Below are 22987 nucleotides of genomic sequence, written 5' to 3' on the forward strand. Positions count from 1 at the left end.
AAATGGCCAGATTTCAAATAGAATTTCGCATGTTATTTTCTGAATAGTTTTTTAGAAGCTATTTCCACTGATTGATACCTGTTTTTGGCCAATTGAGTCTTATGAAATACAACTGGGTAGAAACCATGGCTGACCAAAATATCCACGAGTGAACTCCTGATGGTAGATATTTACTGGAGTCAATTAGCCAATTTTTCTACGTTTTTAGAGACGACCACGAGTAGATTATAGGAAAATACTTATTTGTGTATACATTATTTGTACTATCATGTGAAAGGGCTTTAAACAGTCTCGAAGGTATGCAGAGTTAACACAAGGTCAATATGGGCCATCCCTTCCCAAAACATCAGGTCCCAAAAGACCAAAATCAGAAAATTATATAAACATTCATCTCTCACTTTTTTCTTTATCTTCATTTTACCTAGTAGGGATGCTGCCCATATCGATATTTTACTGGTGATCAATTAAAATGTTCACACAGCAGTTGTTTTTACCATGTCACCAGTTTTCCAATTCAAAATAATCACTTTAATAATCAGCTTTTTGGGTGCGGTGGTGGCGCAGGAGTTAAGAGTGTGACCCATGTTTAGAGGCCTTAGTTGTTTAACGCGGCTGCCATAGGTTTGAGTCCCGGCCTGTTGACGTTTGCCGCATGTCTTCCCCTCTCTCCACCCTATTTCCTGTCAGCTCACTATTGAGAAAAATAAAGGCCACTAGTGTGTTAAAAATGCTATTTTTCAAGTAAACCTTTGATGGTTTTTAGGACCAGAGACTAAGAAAATGGTACATTTCCGTAGTTCAGGTATTTGGTTCACTTAACTGCAACGGTTTTGCTGAAAGGTCTAAGTTGAAACAATGTCAGATTACCATATTAAATACATTTTAAGCAGTAGTCATCTCTACATCATCTACATGTTGGAAATGTTGTTGGTCATGTGGTATTTGACTTTGCTTTACTTCACGTTTGCAACATTTGTTTTTATCAAAATCTACTGAACAAAATGGAGCAGAAAAGCAAATGTGACCTGAACCTGACAAACGTTTTTATGCATTCAGTTAGAAGTTTAAGATGAGTGAAAAGCTTCTAAGGTTTTGTCACAACAAAAGGTAGATCTGGTTGCCCGTCTTTGTGCTCTGAAGGGTTACACCCTACAACAGGAATCAAGACAAATACTGTGCTTCGCACGTCCCATAAATGGACAGGCTGGATGGGGAGAGCATCAATCAGAGAAGCAACCATTGCAACTTTGAAGGAGATGAGATCAACAGCTCAAATAGGGAGAATCTGCCGGAGGATCCGTGTTAATTCTGTCCCCAAAATATTGCCAACTTTCATCAGCCATTTTTTCCCAAATAAAAATGAGATGAAAACTAAATTGAAAACTTATATAGAACGGCTTTCATTGTCATTCAGCAGCTAAAAAACAGGAAGAAAAATGTAGGCAATAGAATCCATGCAGATTTAATTTTTGTTGTTTGGAAACATGAAACAAGTTGTAAAATTGGACAGTGAAGCTCAATCTGTTCATACAATGAATGTTATGTTTTTGTAACTTTATCATTTTAGTTTGGTAAATATTAGATAAATATTCCAGCTATGTGTGAAGAAATTATTTCCTTAAAGATGTAAGAGGTCCTAAAAAAAGCAATCCTCCATGACTCCATATTTGAACCGACTAAATTTGTGTTTTATTACACACGTTCTGTCGCTGCATTTCAGGTAAACCATATGGAGAAGCTGGTTGCCTACATGTGCCAGGGCATTACAATTTGCTGTAATAAACACTGGAGAAGACAACTAATCTTGCCATTATGGGAAAGTGGCAGAAGGAAAGCCATTGTTAAATAAAAGCCAGAAAAAGTCCCATTTGCCGTTTGCCACGGGCCATGTAGAGGACCAAGCAAACATTAAAGGTGATCTGGTTGGAGATGAAACCACAATTGGTCAAAGTTCGTACACATTTTATTTATCATAAATACAATTTCCGTGCCAAGCGAGAATCAGCATCACTGTGTCTGAACGGAAAAACTGCACAACAGGAACACATCACATACCAACACCTGCAGGTCCAGTTCTTCTGATGTAAACACTTAATGTTCAGTTGCCCAGCAGAAGTCACATATTTATAGACATTTACATATATCTACACTAACATTTCTAGATAGGATAGAAAAAATAAACGATTTTTGTTACATGACTTATTACAGTATGTATAGCAGTGCTTCATAAACGGCATGTGGTGTTATGGCTGCATCTCTTGCACAATCTTTCAGTTTTCAGAAGAACAAAGCAGTGGTGTCTTCTTTTCATGCAGTTCAGCTGAGGGCCTCATCTGCAGTGTAATAGGAGCGTCCTGTCCAACTAAATCCTTACGTCTTTCTGGACGGTATCAACCAGAAACAAGTAAATTTATATCTGATCTTGCAAGCGAGTTCATTTTGGACATCATCAATGCAATATTCCTTCTCTAGATCTGAATCTAAAATGGCGTCTTCCTTCTTCCTTTTTAGGTTAAATTGATATTCACTGCTTTATTTAATGAGGATCCAAGCCAAACCTAAATTAGACATGAAAAACAAAAGATAGCAAAGCATTAAAAGAGCATCGACTGAAAACAATTCATTAGGCACAGTAAAGAGGCAAGCTGGAAAAAGTGGCTTCACCAGGTGACTACTTCTATGTACACACAAATAAAAGCCGAACTGAACTATATTAGCAGGAAACCCAGAAGAAACCTGATTGCTTACAGTGCTGCAGTCGGCTTTCTGACTAAAGAGATGAGGCCTTATAGCTTAAAGGTAAGAAAAACAACAATGTTAGATGTTATAATAAAAATACACGTATTTTATTCTGACCCACACCAGCATCTGCAAAATGGGAAAGAAATTTGAAATTATTTTCTGGTAACGCAAACTCAATTTCTATGCATTATATATCAAGAAAATCTGTAACAGCGTTTGAAAAAGATTTTTATCAATGCACACAAAAAAATACAGAGTTGAGAAAACGTTTGTTTTCACACTGAAGCCGAGTATTTGGGCTGGATTCAAAGAGCAGAATCCAGCCTCCAACAGCTTACTTTTAATAATAGATGGCTAGCGTTATTTATTCATTTACCTCTCCTCACATCATCTCCCCCTTTTTTGCTCTTCTCCTGATAGCTTGGCAAAGCAAAGCCAGGTTTAATATGATTTCTATATGCAGTCAGAGGTGTGCCTGCATGCAGAAAAGTCCTGCAAGCAAACCGGCAGCAACTGACATGCTTTGAAAGCATCTCCTGATCACGTGTCAACTTGGGGAGCAGGTGCTAGCTCAGACTGTGGCCTTATTAAGAAAAAAATTGTCACTTCAGGCAGCGATGTGCGAAATCAAGAAATATTTTTCTTGCTGCAAGACAGAAAACTGATGCAAAGACGAGAGGTTGGAAGACTCTTTTTACTGGGTTATGGTCTCCATTTTGGACCTCAGCTCAAAAGCACGTCACCTGCAGAGAAGTCTGACTAAACTAGAAGTAAAGCCTGCACGTCTTCATGCAGACAGATGAAAATCAGTTGAGTTCTGATGGTATTTAGAGGTAAATAAGGGATCGTTTTGCTTCCTGACATATGGAGGTACAATCATGGTCATTGTTCTTTATTTCATCCTGCATCTTTTCTGGACTGAGAGCACAAAGAGTTCAAAGCACACGTTTCCTCTGGTTATAATGCCATTGTCTAACCTTTCTCGCCTGGATATGACCTCACAGGGAGTGAGGAAGCAGGTGAATGAGTACAGTTCAGGGGTCATGAGGAGCCTGCTGAACATACTGCTGTTCATAGGAAGAGATTTCATGTTATTTTTACGTATTGAAGGGGGCAGATATTCTGCGCCCGGCAAAATTATTCATACTCCTTGACGTTGTTTTACATGTTGTTGCATTAAAACTTTAGTGGAGTGGAAAGAAAATTACATGGTTTTCAAAATTCTTTTACAAAGAAAGATCTAAAATATGACCCCTATATAAAATGCAACACTACCAATCAAAAGTAACCCAGTTTAAAAAAAAAAAAAATAGGGCCAATCTCAACTAACAGGACCACATTTATCAGAGCAACCACGCATTTCGGTTCGTTAGAATGTCCCAGTCAAAGTTCAGACCTAAATCCCAAGATTATCTGCGATCAGAGCTTCAAATTAATGTTTCTAGACGTTCTCTATACAATCTACATGAGTTTAAGCTATTCCAAAGAAGGATTGGTAAACAGTTCTGTTTTTAGGTGTGCAAAGCTGCTAGAGACATACCACTAAGGCCCTGCAGCTGTTAGATAGTACTGACTCAGCGGGGGGCCAGAATACGAAAGCAGACCACAAATTTTTGTTTTTTTTTCTAAATGAGCCACTAAGTGATGCTCTGTCTGATAAAATCCCAATAAAAAGGCTTCACCAAAATCTTCTTTAAATAAGTCTAAATAATCAGCTGCTGATATTTCTCCTGAGGTAGATTTAGCTTAAGTTCAATAAAAGGTCACCTTTATTTTCTATCAATATTATTTTTCATTGTTATTTAAATCTCTTGACTGAAAATTAAAGTGTGCAGCGGTGAATGAGAATGCTGCGGCACTAGACGTCTTGACCCTTTAAGACCTTATGCATAACGAGAGGTCTGCAGTTCCCACTGCTTACTGCATTGCTCGGGTCAAAACGGTTTTAAAAGTTCACCAGCTACGTGCAGCTAGAAACGCCAGCCAGGTTAGCAAAGCAGAAAAAAGGAAGCAAAGCAATGCACCTCTGAAGAAAAGTCTGGCGATTAAAAAAAGGCCATTAACTAAAGATGGAGGCATCTGATGTTTGTTCAAGTCTCCAGTGAATTACACTTTATGGCACATTATTATATCGAATTTTAACAAACTGCACAGCATAACTTTATCAACAACTACTTGTTTAAAAAAAAAAGGCAGCGAAGAGGTGTGGCATATATTGCTCGACAGATAAATTTCTTTAGATGGACTTTAAATGAGGTCCTCAGAGTTTAGATCCTTGCACATACAATCCATTCGAACTTCTTGAGCAGCCAAACATCTCTGAGAAGCAGCAGAAGTCCAGCCACCATCGACTGGTAACTGACAGACGGGTCTGTTTCAGTGTTAGTGCTGTAAGTCGTCTTGCTTTTAGAGGTGTCCGATGCAGCTGCCAGTGTTGTCCCTCCATGTCTGCTGCAGCTGCTGGAGGTGCTGAAAGGCTCTCTGGGTGATGTTAAGAGCTGGGTGGACCTTCCTCAGATCAGGCTCTCCGATCAGAGACAGGCCACACAGCCCCAAATAGGCGTGAAGAGGGTCTGGAGAGGCGAAACCACAGAAAAGAGGACAAAAGGGAGAAACTAGGTCAGAGCTGATACCAGGAGTCCCCGCAGACGCACCTGCATGTGACAGGTCTAGGACATAAAAAGGATAGTTCACTGAATGATTCAATTCATAACCTGATTTGCCTTAAATACACTTCAGCTGTCCCAAGCTTTGTAGTTTTTTGTAATGCACCTATAACATCACGTAAATAATGCACAATGTTTGGCCCCCATGACCGTTTCTGTCCCTCGAGACGAGGATGAAAGCTGCACAGGACAGTAAATGGAGCAGTAATTGAATTATAATGAAACGACAGATGATTGGACAGAGACATTAGAATCAATCACAGCGCCATTAGCTTCACCCATCCGGACTCAAACTCATTGTGGAACAGATGAGAATGTGGCCGTGTTTCAAGTAAGGCCTGATTAAAAATGATACTTTCAATCCATGTTTACATCTAACAACATCGAGATATCTTTTAGAGATAACTAGTGCGAGGCAGCCACAACCTGCAATGAAGGCTTCTGACTCAAGAGAAACGAGTGCTGTGAAACAAGCAGGAGGGTGCAGAGCCTTTGAATATAATGAAGGGCGGTGTGTGACAGCCCCCACTTTACACCTACTTGCAAACTTGCAAGGTGAAAGGTGAGGCTACCTCCCTGAGCAGCTCGGAGACCTAACAGCAATGGGGAATCTTCAACACCAAGGTGTGGAGAAGAAGTCTAGATCCTGGCTTGAAAGTGTCTTTTGAAACAGACTTTGAATAATCTTTGCCCTAGGATGACCCCTGGACCCAGTGCAGGTGGTGGGAAACAGAAAGACTCCTGTATAAATGACATCACTGTTGGACGTCTCCCACTCCATGCATGAAGCTGTTGCAGAACTGGAGAGTTTCTCCATCGCGTTTTTCCACCGAAGGAACTCTTGTTCTTGAATCGGTCTGGTTCGCGTGCCTTTGAACCTAGGGGTTCTGTTGCGCACCGATGCACGTTTCCACCAGTTTGGGGAAGCAAGCAGTTTTTCCACTTCTTGTAAATAGTCTAAATATACATGCACAATTTGTACATTTCTTTTAATGATCCTACTCGGTTACACATTTCTTTGAATCTAATGTATTCTATTTTGAAAAACGTAAACTGTGGTGAAAACCTTTCCATCCTGTTGACTCTCTTTAGACTCAACAGCAAAGTCTCATCATAACCGGATTCTCGATCATGACTCCAGCTTTTATTTAGGTATTTTCAAGGCCATCATATTCTCCTAAAATCTGTAATTCTAACTTTCTTTTTAGAACATTCAGGGTCATATGTCATAAAAGAAAGGAAATATTTTCCCAACCTTTTTGAGTTGGGACAATTAAACCAACTACAAAATATTGGGTTTAATTATCTGTTATCAGAAATCATGTCACAACACAAAGTCTAATTAGGCTTTTAATCTGACACTGTGCAGTTTTCTTTACATTATAGTTTGTAATATGTAATCTAAACTGGACTCGGTTTAAACCCCTCTCCTAAAATGGTGTAAAAGGCAAAAAAACAAAACAAAACAAACCTGTCAAATTTTCCTATTCTGTTTTCATTTATTTTTTATGTGTGCATTTATCTTTGGGTTTGTGGCCAGTAACTTTAGATTTTGGATAATGGAATGAGGAATGAAATCTGGAAAGTCAAGATGTTTAGTTGATTTTCTTTTTTCCACACTCATTGTCTTCCAAACTGTGCAGAATCTTTTGAATGTGGTGTTTTGGATTAGAGCTGAACCATCTCCAAGAAACAAAAGAGGTCCAGCTGCTATTCCAGCACTTAGATGTCATATCTTGGAAGACCCGAAATCGACTACAATCTCTGGAAGTGCAATTTAAGAACTTTAAACCAAACCTTTTGCCATCTTCGGCTGTTTAATCCACTTGAAAAACAAATCTAGAATCATTTTCATATAAAACTGATCCTTTTGTCATATATCAATGTTACCAACTCACTGTCCTAAACCAGTTCCTGCAAAGGTACTAGTCCACTATTGTTTGCTCCTTTCCTTCTTCCCTTAAACGCTTTTATTCAGTAACATTCAGACACCTTAGTCCTTCTGTCCTCCCTGTCTTGTTCCGGTAACATGAGGAGCACCGTCTCCTGTATCCTCGGGCTACCTGTAAACAATCGCCTCATCAAATATCCAGTATGAGGGCAGGCAAGAACCTGCGCAAACACACACACACACACACACACATAGACTTCTGACGTTTAGGGTTACAGGAGATTTTTTTCCCATTGATCCCAAGTCAAACTGGACACCACAGCTCCACCCTGTTTCACTGCACCTGTGGAGGATGAGGCACCAACTGTTCTGCTCAAAGAGCGGAAGATAAATGAACTGAAATGGCTTAGATCCTTTTAGTCTCTAAGGCAAGATCTTTAAAGCTAAAGAAGAATGAATAGAAAGCCCTACACAGCCATTAAACTTTAAACATGCCATTCAGCCCCTGCTTCACTCCTGTGGCTGTTACTGCACTATGAAACACCAGGAATTTCTATTTTATGGATGCAACCAAAAAACAGCAAAAGAGACACAAAGCTATGAGTTTCTACTGGTACCGGTGAAAGTCGTCTCAGCTGGCATCGTTTACCTGGATGGCTGTCAGGCCACTTGGCGAAGCCACCAACCAAACGGTCCTGCGTGGACAGAATGAAGCTCCTGTTTTTCTCAAAGTTTGTGTACTGGAACACATCCAAGAGCTGGAATAAAAGAGAGAGAGAGCATGGAAGACGGGAAAACGAGAAAAATGCAAAAACCATTAAATGAAATTATACAGTGCCTTGCGAAAGTATTCGGCCACCTTGAACATTTCAACATTTTGCCACATTTCAGGCTTCAAACATAAAGATATAAAATTCTAAATTTTTGTGAAGAATCAACAACAAGTGGGACACAATCGTGAAGTGGAATGAAATTTATTGGATGTGTCAAAACTTGTTTAACAAATAAAAAACTGAAACGTGGGGCGTGCAATATTATTCAGCCCCTTTACTTTCAGTGCAGCAAACTCACTCCAGAAGTTCAGTGAGGATCTCTGAATGATCCAATGTTGTCCCAAATGACTGATGATGATAAATAGAATCCACCTGTGTGTAATCAAGTCTTCGTATAAATGCACCTGCTCTGTGATAGTCTCAGGGTTCTGTTCAAAGCGCAGAGAGCATCATGAAGACCAAGGAACACACCAGGCAGGTCCGAGATACTGTTGTGGAGAAGTTTAAAGCCGGATTTGGATACAAAAAGATTTCCCAAGCTTTAAACATCCCAAGGAGCACTGTGCAAGCAATCATATTAAAATGGAAGGAGTATCAGACCACTGCAAATCTACCAAGACCCGGCCGTCCCTCTAAACTTTAATCTCGAACAACGAGAAGACTGATCAGAGATGCAGCCAAGAGGCCCATGATCACTCTGGATGAACTGCAGAGATCTACAGCTGAGGTGGGAGAGTCTGTCCATAGGACAACAATCAGTTGTACACTGCACAAATCTGGCCTTTATGGAAGAGTGGCAAGAAGAAAGCCATTTCTCAAAGATATCCATAAAATGTCTCGTTTAAAGTTTGCCACAAGCCACCTGGGAGACACACCAAACATGTGGAAGAAGGTGCTCTGGTCAGATGAAACCAAAATCGAACTGTTTGGCCACAATGCAAAACGATATGTTTGACGTAAAAGCAACACAGCTCATCACCCTGAACACACCATCCCCACTGTCAAACATGGTGGTGACAGCATCATGATTTGGGCCTGCTTTTCGTCAGCAGGGACAGGGCAGATGGTCAAAATTGATGGGAAGATGGATGGGGACAAATACAGGACCATTCTGGAAGAAAACCTGTTGGACTCTGCAAGAGACCTGATACTGGGACGGAGATTTATCTTCCAACAAGACAATGATCCAAGACATATAGCCAAATCTACGATGGAATGGTTCACAAATAAACGTATCCAGGTGTTGGAATGGCCAAGTCAAAGTCCAGACCTGAATCCAATCGAGAATCTGTGGAAAGAGCTGAAGACTGCTGTTCACGAACGCTCTCCATCCAACCTCACTGAGCTCCAGCTGTTTTGCAAGGAAGAATGGGCAAGAATTTCAGTCTCTCGATGTACAAAACTGATAGAGACAAACCCCAAGTGACTTGCAGCTGTAATTGCAGCAAAGGGTGGAGCTACAAAGTATTAACGCAAAGGGGCCGAATAATATTGCACGACCCACTTTTCAGTTTTTTATTTGTTCAACAAGTTTTGACATATCCACTAAATTTCATTCCACGTCACGATTGTGTCCCACTTGTTGTTGATTCTTCACAAAAAATTAGAATTTTATATCTTTATGTTTGAAGCCTGAAATGTGGCAAGAGGTTGAAATGTTCAAAGGGGGCCGAATACTTTCGGAAGGCACTGTATATAAAACTGCAGATGCACCAATCAGACTTTTCCTGGTTGATACGGATTTCCAGTCTTATTTATGGTTAGTCCTGCAGAATCCTTTGTTTTTCTTAAAAACTGTAAAAACATGTGCTTTCGTGATTGTGTTCTTACCTTTGGGTGTTCTAGACAACGTAAGCTAATTTTCTGCTGATTTGTTTTTCAGAAAATATGTACTCAAAAGGCTTAAATATTTTAGATACCGACTAAAATGAGTAATTAAATGAATAAAGTGTTCAAAGATACACAAGTGGTGCATGCACAACTTGTTATTGCAGGCACAAAAGGCGTGCACAACCATTTTAGTGTTCGTTACCTCCAGTGTAGCTCCCACCCAGAAGGAGTAGCATGTATCCACAGGTTTGTTGGGACGTCCGTGGAAACCGCTCTGCTGTCTCATCATGCACCAGCGCCGGATCCTGTTTAGCTCCCGCTGACTCAGAGCCTCCTCTAGCCGACCCATCAGACACAGGGTGGCTATGGCACAGTACGTCCAGCCACCTGGGCATACGGGTCATCCAAGTTGATATAAACTTGCAGTCTGGGGTGTACATCTACTCATTAACGGTATTAATGTCTCTGTCCCTTTTCAAGTTGAAATTATTAAACAAAATGCAACATTCTAATAGGCAAGAACCGAGTAGACAAGTTTAAATTTAGTGTGGATTTTCTCTAACCTAAATAGGGTCAAGATTCTACACACAGGCTCTAACAGACATACAACTTCACTAAGATTTGATCTGAGATTCCTTAGCAAACTGCACCTCAACCACACAGTTTCTGTGGAGATCAACAAACTTCCAATAAAACCCAGGCTGGATATGTGACGAATCTTCCTGGCATTGGTTTGTTTCATGGAACACAACCAGCTTTGGATCGTAGTCTGTGAATTTTCATTAAAGCTTGGGGAAAGCTTTAGGGAAGGAAACTGTCTAAGGTTAATATTTGCATTCTTCATCCACTCGAAGACCCGTTTAGGTGCGTGTTTGGGATCATTGTGCTGTAGATGCACCCTGTAGAAGCTGGGGCTTCCTTGTTGATCAGCAGCCTCTCAGTTCAAGAGGTTGTAAAAACCTGCTTCACTGTGGACTCCGTTACCAGTTAAGATTATTTTATTTGAAAACCATGCTGAGATCCTAACCTTCAACCTTATATGGAAGATACAACAACAAACGTAATAATAACAGCGTAAAAAGATGCAGAGACGTGTCATTCTGAAATACTGTATGTGCAGTTAAAGCATTGCCGCTCCAAGATGCTTAAAGTTTGGACCGAACACTTGGTTTCTTTTGTTTTGGATAATTTGTCAAACAGTTTTCTCAAGGCAGTTTCCTTTAGGCAGCATGAAACATCACTCATGGATGCCAGCAGTTGGGAACTATGTAGTTAGAAACACAAAAAATAACTCTTAAATATACACTGCATAGACACAAACTATGCCCAGGCCCATGAGGTCCTATAATTTCACGTTTCACCTACATCACTAGAACAACAAAAATGTGCATGTGCACATTCAAAGCAACGGTGGGAGGTCTTGGTGCTCAACAAGCACAGACACCTCAAGGGTAGACGGATAATGGGCCCCCGACTGCATCTCTACCAATTTGTAATCAGTCGGCAGGCTTGGCTGACGGAGCGCATCCTCATCGAAGTCTTTAATTACACAAGTTGAATTTACAGCATAAAGAAAGTCACTAAGATCCAGCTAAATTTGCCCCTTGGAGTCATTGTAACTTGATAAATGTGTGTTTTAAGAAGAGGTAGCAGGAAGTTCATCCTGTCCATAAAAACAAGGTCATGTGGATATGTTCCTAACTACTGATTTTGTTGTGAGTGAAAGCTTTTGTCAAAGAAAAACAAGGTCTAGTTTGAGTGTGTGTGTTGTATCTACAGTGACAAATCTGTTTAGTTACTCCCATCAGTCTCTTTCATGCCTTCTACGAGCATAAGCCCAACACACACATTTATTAAATGTTATGAACAAATTAACCAAACATTAATTTCCATTAAAATTGGTAAGTCTCTCAATTCACATTTCATTTCGCCACAGAGCATGTTCTTTTACTTCTTTCAACCAAATATGACTTAACATTTATAATGTCTGGAACATATCCGCACTCACCGTGAGACTCTCTTCCAGCTCCTTGGCCAAATGCATTGTCATAAGACTATGGAGAAAGCCAGATAGATTATTTCATCAGTAATCTTTTCATTAACAAATATTTTTTTAAAGTACATAAATCAGAGCTTCTGAAAAACAACACAGCATACATGTAAGAATCCACACCAGAACACTATTCAAAATATGCGAGGTAGTGTTTTTAAAGATCAACCAGGTTTAGGGTTTAGGTACCGATTTCCAGGTTTTCCAAGCATATGTTCCTAACCTTTAACTGACCTATTAAATGCCAGAAAGTGGATCAGAAAGTAAGTACGATCAGTTCATAGGCTAATGATAGACGTTCTTACATTTGATGCATTAGGCCCCGTTTACACAATGTTTTCTGACGAAAACAAACAAACGTAGTTGCGTTTCTACTGTTCGTCTACAAGACAACGGCTCACGCTTTCTCTGAAAATAGCACTATTAAAGAATAGCCTTCAGAGCGTAATGGTTTGAAAACGTCCCAGTCTCCGTTGTCCTGTAGACAGACATTAATGCGCACGCGCACAACATAGCAGCTGCTGACCGGTTTAAAACCCACAGAAGCCGAAGATATCAACAATAACAATGGCAGATTATTCGTGCTGCTGACTCTTTTGAATCTAACGACTGTTCTCCAACAAATTGTTCATTTTCTGCCCCGTTTTGTGGGCAGGAAAGGTTTGCGCATGTTGTTGAGTTATAGAGAACATACCGCCAACTAGTGGCGTGGCGGGGGAACTACTGTTGCAGTGTGATCGGAGATTGTTCTCAGATGTTACAGTATTTGATTTTCAGATCGAAGAACATCCGAGGAAAATTGGTCCAGATTAATTTCTAGGCGACTGATTGGTGCATCTCAAACTGAAAATAAAAATGTCATTACAGAAATCTTTAATCCACAATATTTCCTGTTTTTGTCCAGTTTCTTTTTTCACTTTGCAAAAAATAACAAAAACAAAAGCAAAACAAAGCTAAAAATAAAAAATAAAAAAATCCAAGTGCAGTTGTTGTGGCTGGCAAAGATCCCCGAAGGTGCAGCTCGTCACATGATGATCAGCCACTTCCTCGTCCTCTGTTAATTGTTTAAGAAAAAGTGACAACTTCATTTCCAAGAAATTGCTGGCTAATGTTTAAATTCGTCTCTACAAAATGTTTTCATTTCATGCAATGTTCCTGCAGTGCCATTACCTGAGTGTTGCGTATTTGTTTAAGCCAGCTTTTTGTTAAACGGAGCATGAACAATAACCAGATATAGAGCACAGACATCCACGGTTACACCCTGGCTACCCTGAAACATTTGCTCTGAGAAGCTTTTCAAACAAAACATCCAAGCTGAACAGGTGGTAATCACCTGAGAAAAACGAAGGATTTCTCGCCGGTTTCTGGCTGTCCCTGCTGCGAGCTTTTGTCTCTAAATCTGATTTTGCAGGGTCCACAATTTAAATAGTGTTTTTCTTTTTAAGCAAACTGAATTTATTTTCTGACCTCCGGTGTAGGTCTATTTGTCTGAGAAAGAGAATAAGCATGTTAGGAACACACACATGAAACAACACACAGCCTGAAATGTTAAATTAGATATTTGCTGAAGTTTCTCAGGAGACCTGGACAGCTCAGAAGAAAGACCAAACCCTGGGCTTTGATGTGTCTATTGCTAAGAAGAACCTATTTTCTTTTGATTTCACTTCAAATGTTGCAGAAAAGAGTCTGAATGGTGGTTATACGCTGAGGAAGCAATCATACCAGGCTTGTCTTGTTATAAATGTTTACTGTGGGAGGATGAGCCGTTTCCGCACTCACTCACCAAACTTCCCCGAATGTAGTCGATGGCTTTCTGGATGTCCATGCCCGACCAGTCATCCAGCATGTAACAGATACTAGCGGCACAGTAGATGAAACGGATGTCATTCTCACTTCCTTCTGGCACGGCATAGAAACTGAAAGCCAGACAACCAACAAAAAAAATAAATAAATAAGCACAATTACAAAAACAACTGTCTGGGTTCAGGACACGCATCATTGAGTGTCAAAAAACATAAAAAACACAGAAAGAAAAACAGTTGACTGAAGTTAGTTTTATGCCTTCAGATTTATGTTCTGGATGCTTGACGTGTCCAGGTCTTCTTCCAGCACTTCAGGAGCACCACCAACAGCGTCGTTCTGGTTTTCCTCTTCACCATTCTCTAACCATACATCCACCCTCCCTTCATTCACTCCATACTTACATCCTTCAACTATTGAGCATCAGGTCATTTTTCTTAACAGCTAAGTCTCGCTTAGAAACGCCTAAAGTTCAAAATTACATTTAATGTAATTATGTTTCCTGAAGACTTTGTATTAAACACCATTTCCCTTATTTTGGTTCTGATCCCTGTTTGGACCAGCTGGCTGTTATGAAATACCCCTGATTCTGACTCCTGAAGGGATTTCCTAATAGGCGACATTATTGACTGGAGTCATACAATTACTTTTCACTACAGCAGAGCAGCAGAAGATTAAAGAAAACAACTTTAAACCTTCGGCCGTCAGAGTTGGTGTGAAACCTCTCGCCTTGTGGTTACGAACTGATGCATGTTTGGCAAGGAACGCGCCCTGGCGGACTCCCACGTTTTGTACCAAGAAGTCAGCTGTGAAACTATCAAAACTACAAAGTTATGAAATAGCGAAGGGTTAAAATAATCAGCAACCAAAACGTCTGACTAAGACGCATTGCTTAAATCAATTAAACACCACAAATCCCAACTTATAGATGGTGTTTTCCCCTCCTATGTATTATGTGAAGGTCTTATTCCAAGTGAGTGGCCCCGATTTTTAAGACCACCTTTTTTAAAATCTATTTTATTATCATAAAAGCATTTATATCTCATGGTTATGGTTGACGCAGAGGACAACTCTTCAAATATTTTAGAAAAACTCAGGTTATATCAGAGGAGCATCCTTAAACCCACATGGTTTTGGTTTACAATAAAAGTGTTGAAAAACATCATCTGCCTCTTTTTAAGCTAAGAAACTAAACATACTCTTTAACTGTTACCCTTAATTGTCAGTTAAACAAGTGCACTATTATTTGAAAATTGGACCACATATTATTTTAGAAAGTATCACCCTTTGAACTGGTCTTATAAAAATGATTTCCCTTTGTTTCAGTGCACAAAGAACTGAGTAAATATCAGATTTGCAATAACAGGGGCTTGCTGCAGCAGGACATGTTGCAAAGTGCGATGTTGCACACTTTTTACACACCATATTTCATGCAAACTACAAAACCTTAGTATTTGGTTGAATTAGTGAAATGCAATCAAGTATTCCGGCTAATCATGGTGAGAAAAGATCTAACCGACACAAACTTATCGAACCATATCCAGGCTAGACAATTTTGGAGTGGATGTCTCACTATGTGTAATATTTGGATCAATAAGGAGAGACTAATGAGGAAAATCAGACCATTTCAGAACTTCTTGTCTAGTGCTGCTCCTCCTAAGAAGAGACGGGATGGTTTGACATGGGGAAATTATACCCCGCAAAAATTCAATTACCACAAACGTTGCTAGTGGAGTGTTTAAAAAGCTTCTGGATGAGAAAATTACTGCCAGGCTATTTGGGACAGCCCTTCTGTAAGGAACGATGATGAGATTAAGCCTAGAAAACCATCCCAAAAACCGCTACCCTCAGTCAGGACTGGACATTTGGGATAATTACGGAGACATTAAGAGCAATGTTTTTATTTAAAGTTAATGACCTTTTAATTTAAATGTCACAATCCAGTGCTGTTGCCAAAAACCACCTGCTAATTGCTTTTCTCCTCTCCATTACAATATGGAGCTGCAGAGTCCCTGGAGGGTCTGAAGGGACATTTCCTTTTATTGGTGCCCCAACAGTTTAAAGAGGCCAACAAGAAGGAAGGAGTTAAAAATGATGCCATATGCAAGATATTCCTCCCTCTGTGCTGTTATGATAACAGAATGTAAAAAGACAAGCGGCACGTTTTTATTTCATATGGGATATACAGGCAACAGCAAAAGCAATAATTTACCAACAAAAAAAAATGTTTTTGTAAGGGCATTCACATTCAGCTACTGGATGACCACTTTATGCATGAAAAACTTTTCTGGATCTTTCTCCAAAAGCCGACAACACAGGAAGTGATGGTCAGCTGGAGTTGTGCTCTCACAGCTAAAGGTGCGGAAGGAAAGAGAGCATCAGTCTAATCCAGAGTCGTCTGAAGTACGGCCAGACTTAAATCATTTTGTGGGACCCTCAACATGGTTTTTGAAATTGTTGTGACCTGCATGATCTTTCAAGATGGCAATTTTGGCCTGCGGGCTGCATGGCAGCGTAGCTGCAAAAAGGTTCTGGGTTTGAATCCCAGCTTATGCTCTCTACGCATATGTGTGGGTTCTCTCCATGTACTACAGCTTCCAAAATCTAAATCTCAGGTTAATTAGTTAGTCTATATTAACCTTTGGTATAGTGTCTGTGTCATGGACATCTCCCACCTCAAACATCCAGCTGCTTAAAAACATCATTTACGGACAGTAGATTCTGACCCAAATTCACATATTTAGTTGGTTTTGAACTACAGAGGACCATGTTATATTTGTGTTTACATGGCTGCAGGTGGTTTTGAGTCAGAGTGAAAATGCCAGCGTAAATAAGCGTGTAAGAGCAAACGTGTGCAAGCATGTGCGCTAACCTGCCGTCCTCGAGCTGCAGCACTTTGAGACCAGCCAGAACGGCCTCTTTGTTTACCCGACTCAGGTCATCTCCAAGTATCAACAGCGAGCACAGTCCGGTGTAGGTCATGGCCACGTGGCCGCAGTCGTATGGATGGAGCACACCTGGACCCTGAGGAAAACATCAGCATCGGAAATCAAAGATGCAGCTGATGGCTGTAGATGCAAACAAAAGATTCTGCTGATAGTATTCACTACAGGCATAGAAGATTAAACTCTTCATGAGCTTCTTGATCTTGCGTCAATGTTGCCTCATGTTTAAGGGGGAAAAAAACCCAAAAAAAACTCTTGTCTCATCATTTCTAATAACACCGATTATGACACACCACTCAACCCCCTGCAAGGGACCTTGACAGCTTGTCAGTGGGTGGCTGAACCTGCAGGTCCTGGAGCTGCTTTGTTCATGCCAAACCTGCACAGTATTTAATAATATTTTATTATTTTTTACTATTACTAGTAATGGCTTATTCCAACCCAGTAAGAAAACACATACAATAAAAAAATTTTAAAACGTACAATGTACTACAGAATACAAAAATTATAATAATAACAATAATGATGACTTGGAAAGGAGTGGGATGAAGAAAAACGTATTTACTCCCACCCCCCATCCCCATTCTTTAAGAATTTACAGCTTAGTAACTAAATCTTTACGTTCATATCAACATAGCATATGTTCAAATATGTTTATATGTTAAAAAGATATGTTTAAATCAATAAGAAAATAATCAACACATTCACTATATGGTTATTATAACCACAATATACAAATATTCATTCCTGGTCCAATCAGACCCCCCTGCTAATAACCATGTATTATGACCAAACTATTTCTTTATCTTGATTTAAATTGATGAATTTTTAGACATTGGTGGAGCTGCGATCCGGATCGGTTGCATGGCTTAACGCCACACACAGAGACACACAAACCTTTCCTAGTGGTTCTCACCACTTGGATCTTAAAGTTACCACAGCCACTCAGATTATAACCCCCTTCTCTCTGTGTGAAGAGCTTTTAGATATTAGAAGGTAATATATTTTTATTGGCTTTATATAGAAGTTGTGCAACATAAAAATCTACTAAATCAAAAAAAAAAAAAAAAAAAAAAAAGAATTAACAATTTGGACTGCCAGAATAAAGTATTGGTGTGATCATAAAATCCTACTTTTTATATATATATATATATAGGCCATATTAAATGACATTACATCCACGTTTTTAATTACTAGCAAAAAAATCTAAACCAATTGTCATTTTGTTATAATAATCACATTATTGTGTTTAATATTCTATTTTCTGTGGTAAATTATTGTAGGCTTCAGTGCACTGGATTTTAACAAATGCCATCTTAATACGATACTTTTTGGTGCTGTTATGGACACTTGGGTTGGTTTCCAAAGCAAACCGGCCCCTCACAATATGGCAGATGCTCTATGGTATCGTTTCTACTGAGCAACAAAGCCAAGGAGGTATCTGCTTCTCTGTGGTTGGTATTTGCATCGTTCTACTGAACGAATCATCAGGAAATAGACGCTGATGACGGGAAAAAACGGATTTACTGATGGATACATTTATAACTTATGATAGTGTGTGTAAAACAAAGAAGAAAAAGGAATAGATATTTAATTTAAAAAACATAAAGCCACAATACTTGTCAGACTTAGAAACCTGGAGAAGAAACCCGTACCTTAGTGCTGTAAGGAACTCCAATATGCGACGACCCTCGAAACCCACAACGGCTCAGGTTGGATTCTGTATTCAGCATAAGGTACAAATAAATATCAAGGGAAAATGAAATTAGAAATCACTCTTAAACCCTCTGTTTACACTGAACATCCAGATAAAGCTCCTATTTATAATATGATAAGGGGTTTGCTGCCCCCTTCTGGCCATGATAGAAACACCAAGCACCATCCAATGGACAACTGTGCACAACATAATACAACTTGTACATGTTCTGTATGATGACTGAACAATGTAGAGACAAATATATCCTTGTGTCACACATCAGCATTACAGCTGACCTTGTTCCCTGACATTATACGAAATTAAGACAAAATATGCCATCAAACATCTGTACTGATCTTCTGCTAAAATATAAACTCATATGTTGATCAGCTGCGTATGTGCAGATGAATTCAGTCAAGACAGCTGCATTTTATTGGAGATCAACATCCCAACCATTCACAACGAACTCTGAAAGTCCAAACAGTAAGTTAAAGAGGGTATTATCATACTAATCCCGCATTAGGAAATCGCAGTTGTCTCCCAACTTGCTTTGTCCTCAAATCTAATGACAAGAAAACCTGCCAGACATATGGCTGAAGCAAAAGAAATCGGGTCCTATCAAGCACGACTATCCCCCCCATCATCTCTACTGATGTCTTCAATAATTAATGAAATGCGCATCTAAACAGATGGTATGGAGTAGCTTGTTAGACACGAAAATAAATAAATAAATAACATCTCAATCCCAAAACAAGTCATTAAAAGCCTGAGAGTCCAACTTTTCTATGATGAACAGCTGTAAAGAAGCGCTGGGTTATGCACAGACAAATGAAGGCCAATAGCAGGTTGGAAATCATCAAAGTGGGACAAGAAACGCATGGCAGACTTTAAAAGTTTGATGAGTTGGATGACGCAAAGACGTCACTGAAAGTGGGAAACTGTTTGTTGACTCATTCGTAAACTGACCTACAATGGCTTAAGGTGGAATCTACGTCGATCAGCTCTAATCGATGATCGGCAGGACAAATATTAAAAAAATTGTTTTCCCTTCATTTTTTAATACATCATGATAAAAAACCGACACTATTTTCAGACAATAAATGCATCAACCAACAGCGTATTAACTGTACTTTATTTTCTTTGTTAAAAATCAGATAAAAGTCACAGATGTTTTGATGGTTTTGATGCTTAAATGCATCCCAACTTTGTAATTCCTTAATTTTCTAATTGTTTAAAAACCACTACCTGGATCAAAGAATCTGCAGGACATTTTAATGTGCACTTTACCGTTTCATACCAAGAAAGAAAACCTTAACTGAACAAAATGTAAATCAGAAGGTCAAACTGCAAAGAAAATGGGAAATCAGTACAGGCCAGCAGAAGACTGACTGCTGCATCCATACAGGTACCAGGTTTTACAGGTCATACAGGTAACATGCCAATCCCAGAAGACATTCTTCAACTCATTCTGGGGGATCCCAAAGGGGTCCTAGCCCAGAAGGGAACTGTAGCATATAACATGTATGAATGTAACAGTCCCTCTAGCTAGTTCTGGGTCTGCCGTTGGAGTGTACTTGCAATGGGACATGCCGGGAAAACCTCCAAATCGGAGGCGCCCTAAATGCCAGAAGCACCTGATCTTACTCCTATAAATGTGGAGGAGCAGACGCTGTAGTCCAAACCCCCCTGAGATGATGGAGTTTGTAGCCCTACGGATGCAGCTCATTTACACACCTTGTTTCCAGGATCCTGTTCCTTCAGTCAAGGTCAATATCAATATCTCATCTCTATAAATGGAAGACCTCCTGTCTTGTTCTGGTACCAAAGAAAACTCACCCATCGGTCCTTAATGACTATAGACCTGACATCTCACATCATGAAGGTCCTAGAGAGACTCCTGTTGGCCCACCTGAGTAAGCAAACAGTAAACCATCAGGACCCCCTTCAGTTTGCTTATCGCTGTGGAGTTGGAGTTGAAGATGCCATCATACACCTGCTTCAACAAACCCACTGTCATCTGGACAAAGCCAGTAGCACTGTGAGGATCATGTTCTTTGATTTCTCCAGTGCATTTAATACAATCCAACCTGATTTGCTTTGTCAGAAACTCCAGAAGACTCAGGTGGAGGCCTCAACAATCTCCTGGATCAAAGACTACCTGACAAACAGACCACAGTTTGTGAGACTGAAGGGTTGTGAGTCTAACCAGGTAGTCAGCAGCACAGGAGCACCACAGGGGACTGTACTCTCACCATTCCTTTTCACTCTGTACACCTCAGACTTCCAGTACAAGACAGACTCCTGTCATCTGCAGAAATACTCGGATGATTCTGCAGTCGTGGGGTGGATCAGAGATGGACAAGAAGCTGAGTACAGGAAGGTGGTGGACCGCTTTGTGGCATGGTGTGGAAACAATCATCTCATTTTGAACGTGACTAAAACAAAGGAGATGATTGTAGATTTTAAGAGAAACAGGAATAAGTCAAAAACTATTTCTATCATGGGAGAAGAAGTGTAGGTGGTGGAGGAGTATAAATACCTCGGTGTTCACCTGGACAACAGACTAGAGTGGAGATGCAACTGTGAAGCCATCTATAAGAAGGGACAGAGCAGACTGTACTTCTTGAGGAAACTTAGGTCCTTTGGTGTTTGCAGCAAGATGCTGCAGATCTTCTATAAGTCTGTTGTGGAAAGTGTGATCTCTTCTGCCATCATCTGCTGGGGAAGCAGCATCAGAGCCAGGGACTTAAAAACCTCAATAAGCTGATAAAGAAGGCAGGCTCTGTTCTGGGGACTCCTCTGGAACCTCTGGAGATCATTGTGGAAAGACGGATTCTTCATAAATTGAAGAACATTATGGAGAACCCTGAGCATCCTCTTCATGAGACTGTCCTACAACAACAGAGTGTCTTCAGTCAGAGGCTTCTTCAGATCTGCTGTAAGACGGAGCGCTACAGGAGATCCTTCCTGTCCACAGACATCAGCATCTACAACGGCTCTTTGAAGAAACCTTCATAATATGAGCTATAACAACATTTAATTTCCCTTCGGGATTAATAAAGTATTTTTGAATTGAATTGAAATAGGGGTCAACAAGAAAATCTCAAGTTTTTCGTTTCTACTCAGCTCTTTCTTCACCTCCACAGAATGTGGAAGCGCCTGCATTGCTGCAGAAGAGGCCCTAATTCAAGAATCCATCTCCTACTCTATTCTGCCATCACTAATGAATTGGTTACAACCCAGCTATTCCCAATAGAGACTTTAAGTATATTTGAATCCAAGTATTATTTTTAGGGAAACACAATGGATCTGTAGGTGTGCAGGAAATATCAGCCTCCTTTACTCTGAAAGACATTGAGGAAGCATTTTCTCACTATCAGTTTAAATATGCAAAGCATCATTGTCCACATTATTATTGCTGTTACTAAACAATGATGACAAAAATTCCCCTTTACACATTATCTTTCATAAGCTGACTTTGTAAGTCATTTAATTTCAATGAAGGTGTGTAAAACAAGGAACAGTACAAGAAAATTAAAGTAAAAGGAGATGTGAGACTTACTATCCTGTGTAGGTAGAACTTGTTGTGAGTATATCCACTCAATCATCAAGTCACTATCAACCACATCCAGGGCATCCAATACATCCAGACCAGACAGGGCAAAAAATAGGATAGATAACCTGGAAGTAAGGCAGATGATCTCAGAATGCACTCATTTATAAATTGTCATATGACGTAAAAAGCATGTATTAAGGCTTAATCTTAATTAAGAAAAAAGAGTAGGTGTATTGAATAATTACTGAATGATAAACCTTAATATCACCACTGCTGGAAAAATGCCATCACTAACAAAAGCTTCTAAATAAGATAACTTTACCCAGAACACTTGGCTGATATTTAAATAAATGCTAAGATATGTTGGCTTTACTCAAGTAACTGCTAATGAATCACAGCTAGCTTCTCTGCTGTCCAGTTCCTCAACAAACCACAGAAACCACAGCTCCCATCAGCCCTCCGGTGAACTCACCGGGTTGTTTCCAACGAAGCGTACCGCTCAGGTAACACCTGCAGGGTCCTCTGGAAGAATCGGACATGTCGGTCTTTCAAAAAGTCTATCTGCTCAAATACTTCAAACTGGTTCTCCTCATCCGCCATCTTTGTTTCCGCACCTATGGGGAATCTTTTCCGGTGCGTTTGCTTTTCGAAATAAAAGCCTCCGCTATTGAAGAGTCAATTTAAGTGAAACACATTATATAGATTAATTACACACTGACTGACGTTTTTAGCCCTTTCAAGCTTTCCAGAAATAGGAACTTTTTATTTTTTCAAAAAATGTGGATTTTTATTCCAGGAGAAAAAAACCTAAAACAGATGTCCACCAGAGGGCGCATTGACCGCGTAAATACGTTACAGTTCAATCAATAAGTCTAATAAACAATTTTCTACTAAAATATACTTTTCGAACAAAGCGACACTTTTTATTTTGTGAATTATTGCATTGTCTAGGAAAGTATGTAATTTTAATAGTAAGTAATAATTTAATATCATAAATATGTTCGCTTTATAGATCGACATTTTAATAATATCAAAATG

General features: G+C 39.7%; 1 protein-coding gene across 1 annotated transcript; it reads right to left on the minus strand.

The window, feature by feature from the left end:
- Positions 1 to 1945: 1945 nt before the first annotated feature.
- Positions 1946 to 22568, minus strand: pggt1b (protein geranylgeranyltransferase type I, beta subunit). Its single transcript, XM_047382080.1, has 9 exons — positions 22422 to 22568; positions 21956 to 22074; positions 18353 to 18417; positions 16625 to 16776; positions 13736 to 13868; positions 11911 to 11956; positions 10105 to 10289; positions 7949 to 8057; positions 1946 to 5315 (listed from the first exon to the last, which is right to left on the minus strand). Exons 1-9 carry the CDS (start codon positions 22547 to 22549, stop codon positions 5149 to 5151), a joined length of 1104 nt encoding a protein of 367 aa, XP_047238036.1. The 5' UTR covers positions 22550 to 22568; the 3' UTR covers positions 1946 to 5148.
- Positions 22569 to 22987: the final 419 nt, after the last annotated feature.

The sequence above is a fragment of the Girardinichthys multiradiatus genome, chromosome 12 (assembly GCF_021462225.1).
Source record: "Girardinichthys multiradiatus isolate DD_20200921_A chromosome 12, DD_fGirMul_XY1, whole genome shotgun sequence".
Lineage (NCBI taxonomy): Eukaryota > Metazoa > Chordata > Actinopteri > Cyprinodontiformes > Goodeidae > Girardinichthys > Girardinichthys multiradiatus.

Bases quoted from the DNA above. Each gene is read 5' to 3' on its own strand.
- pggt1b (XM_047382080.1), bottom strand. From the start codon at position 22,549: ATGGCGGATGAGGAGAACCAGTTTGAAGTATTTGAGCAGATAGACTTT. The intron at 11,957-13,735 runs GTGAGTGAGTGC...CTTTCTCCATAG, and splicing joins ACTACATTCGGGGAAGTTTG to TCTTATGACAATGCATTTGG. The intron at 8,058-10,104 runs GTAACGAACACT...CTTTTATTCCAG, and splicing joins GGGTGGGAGCTACACTGGAG to CTCTTGGATGTGTTCCAGTA.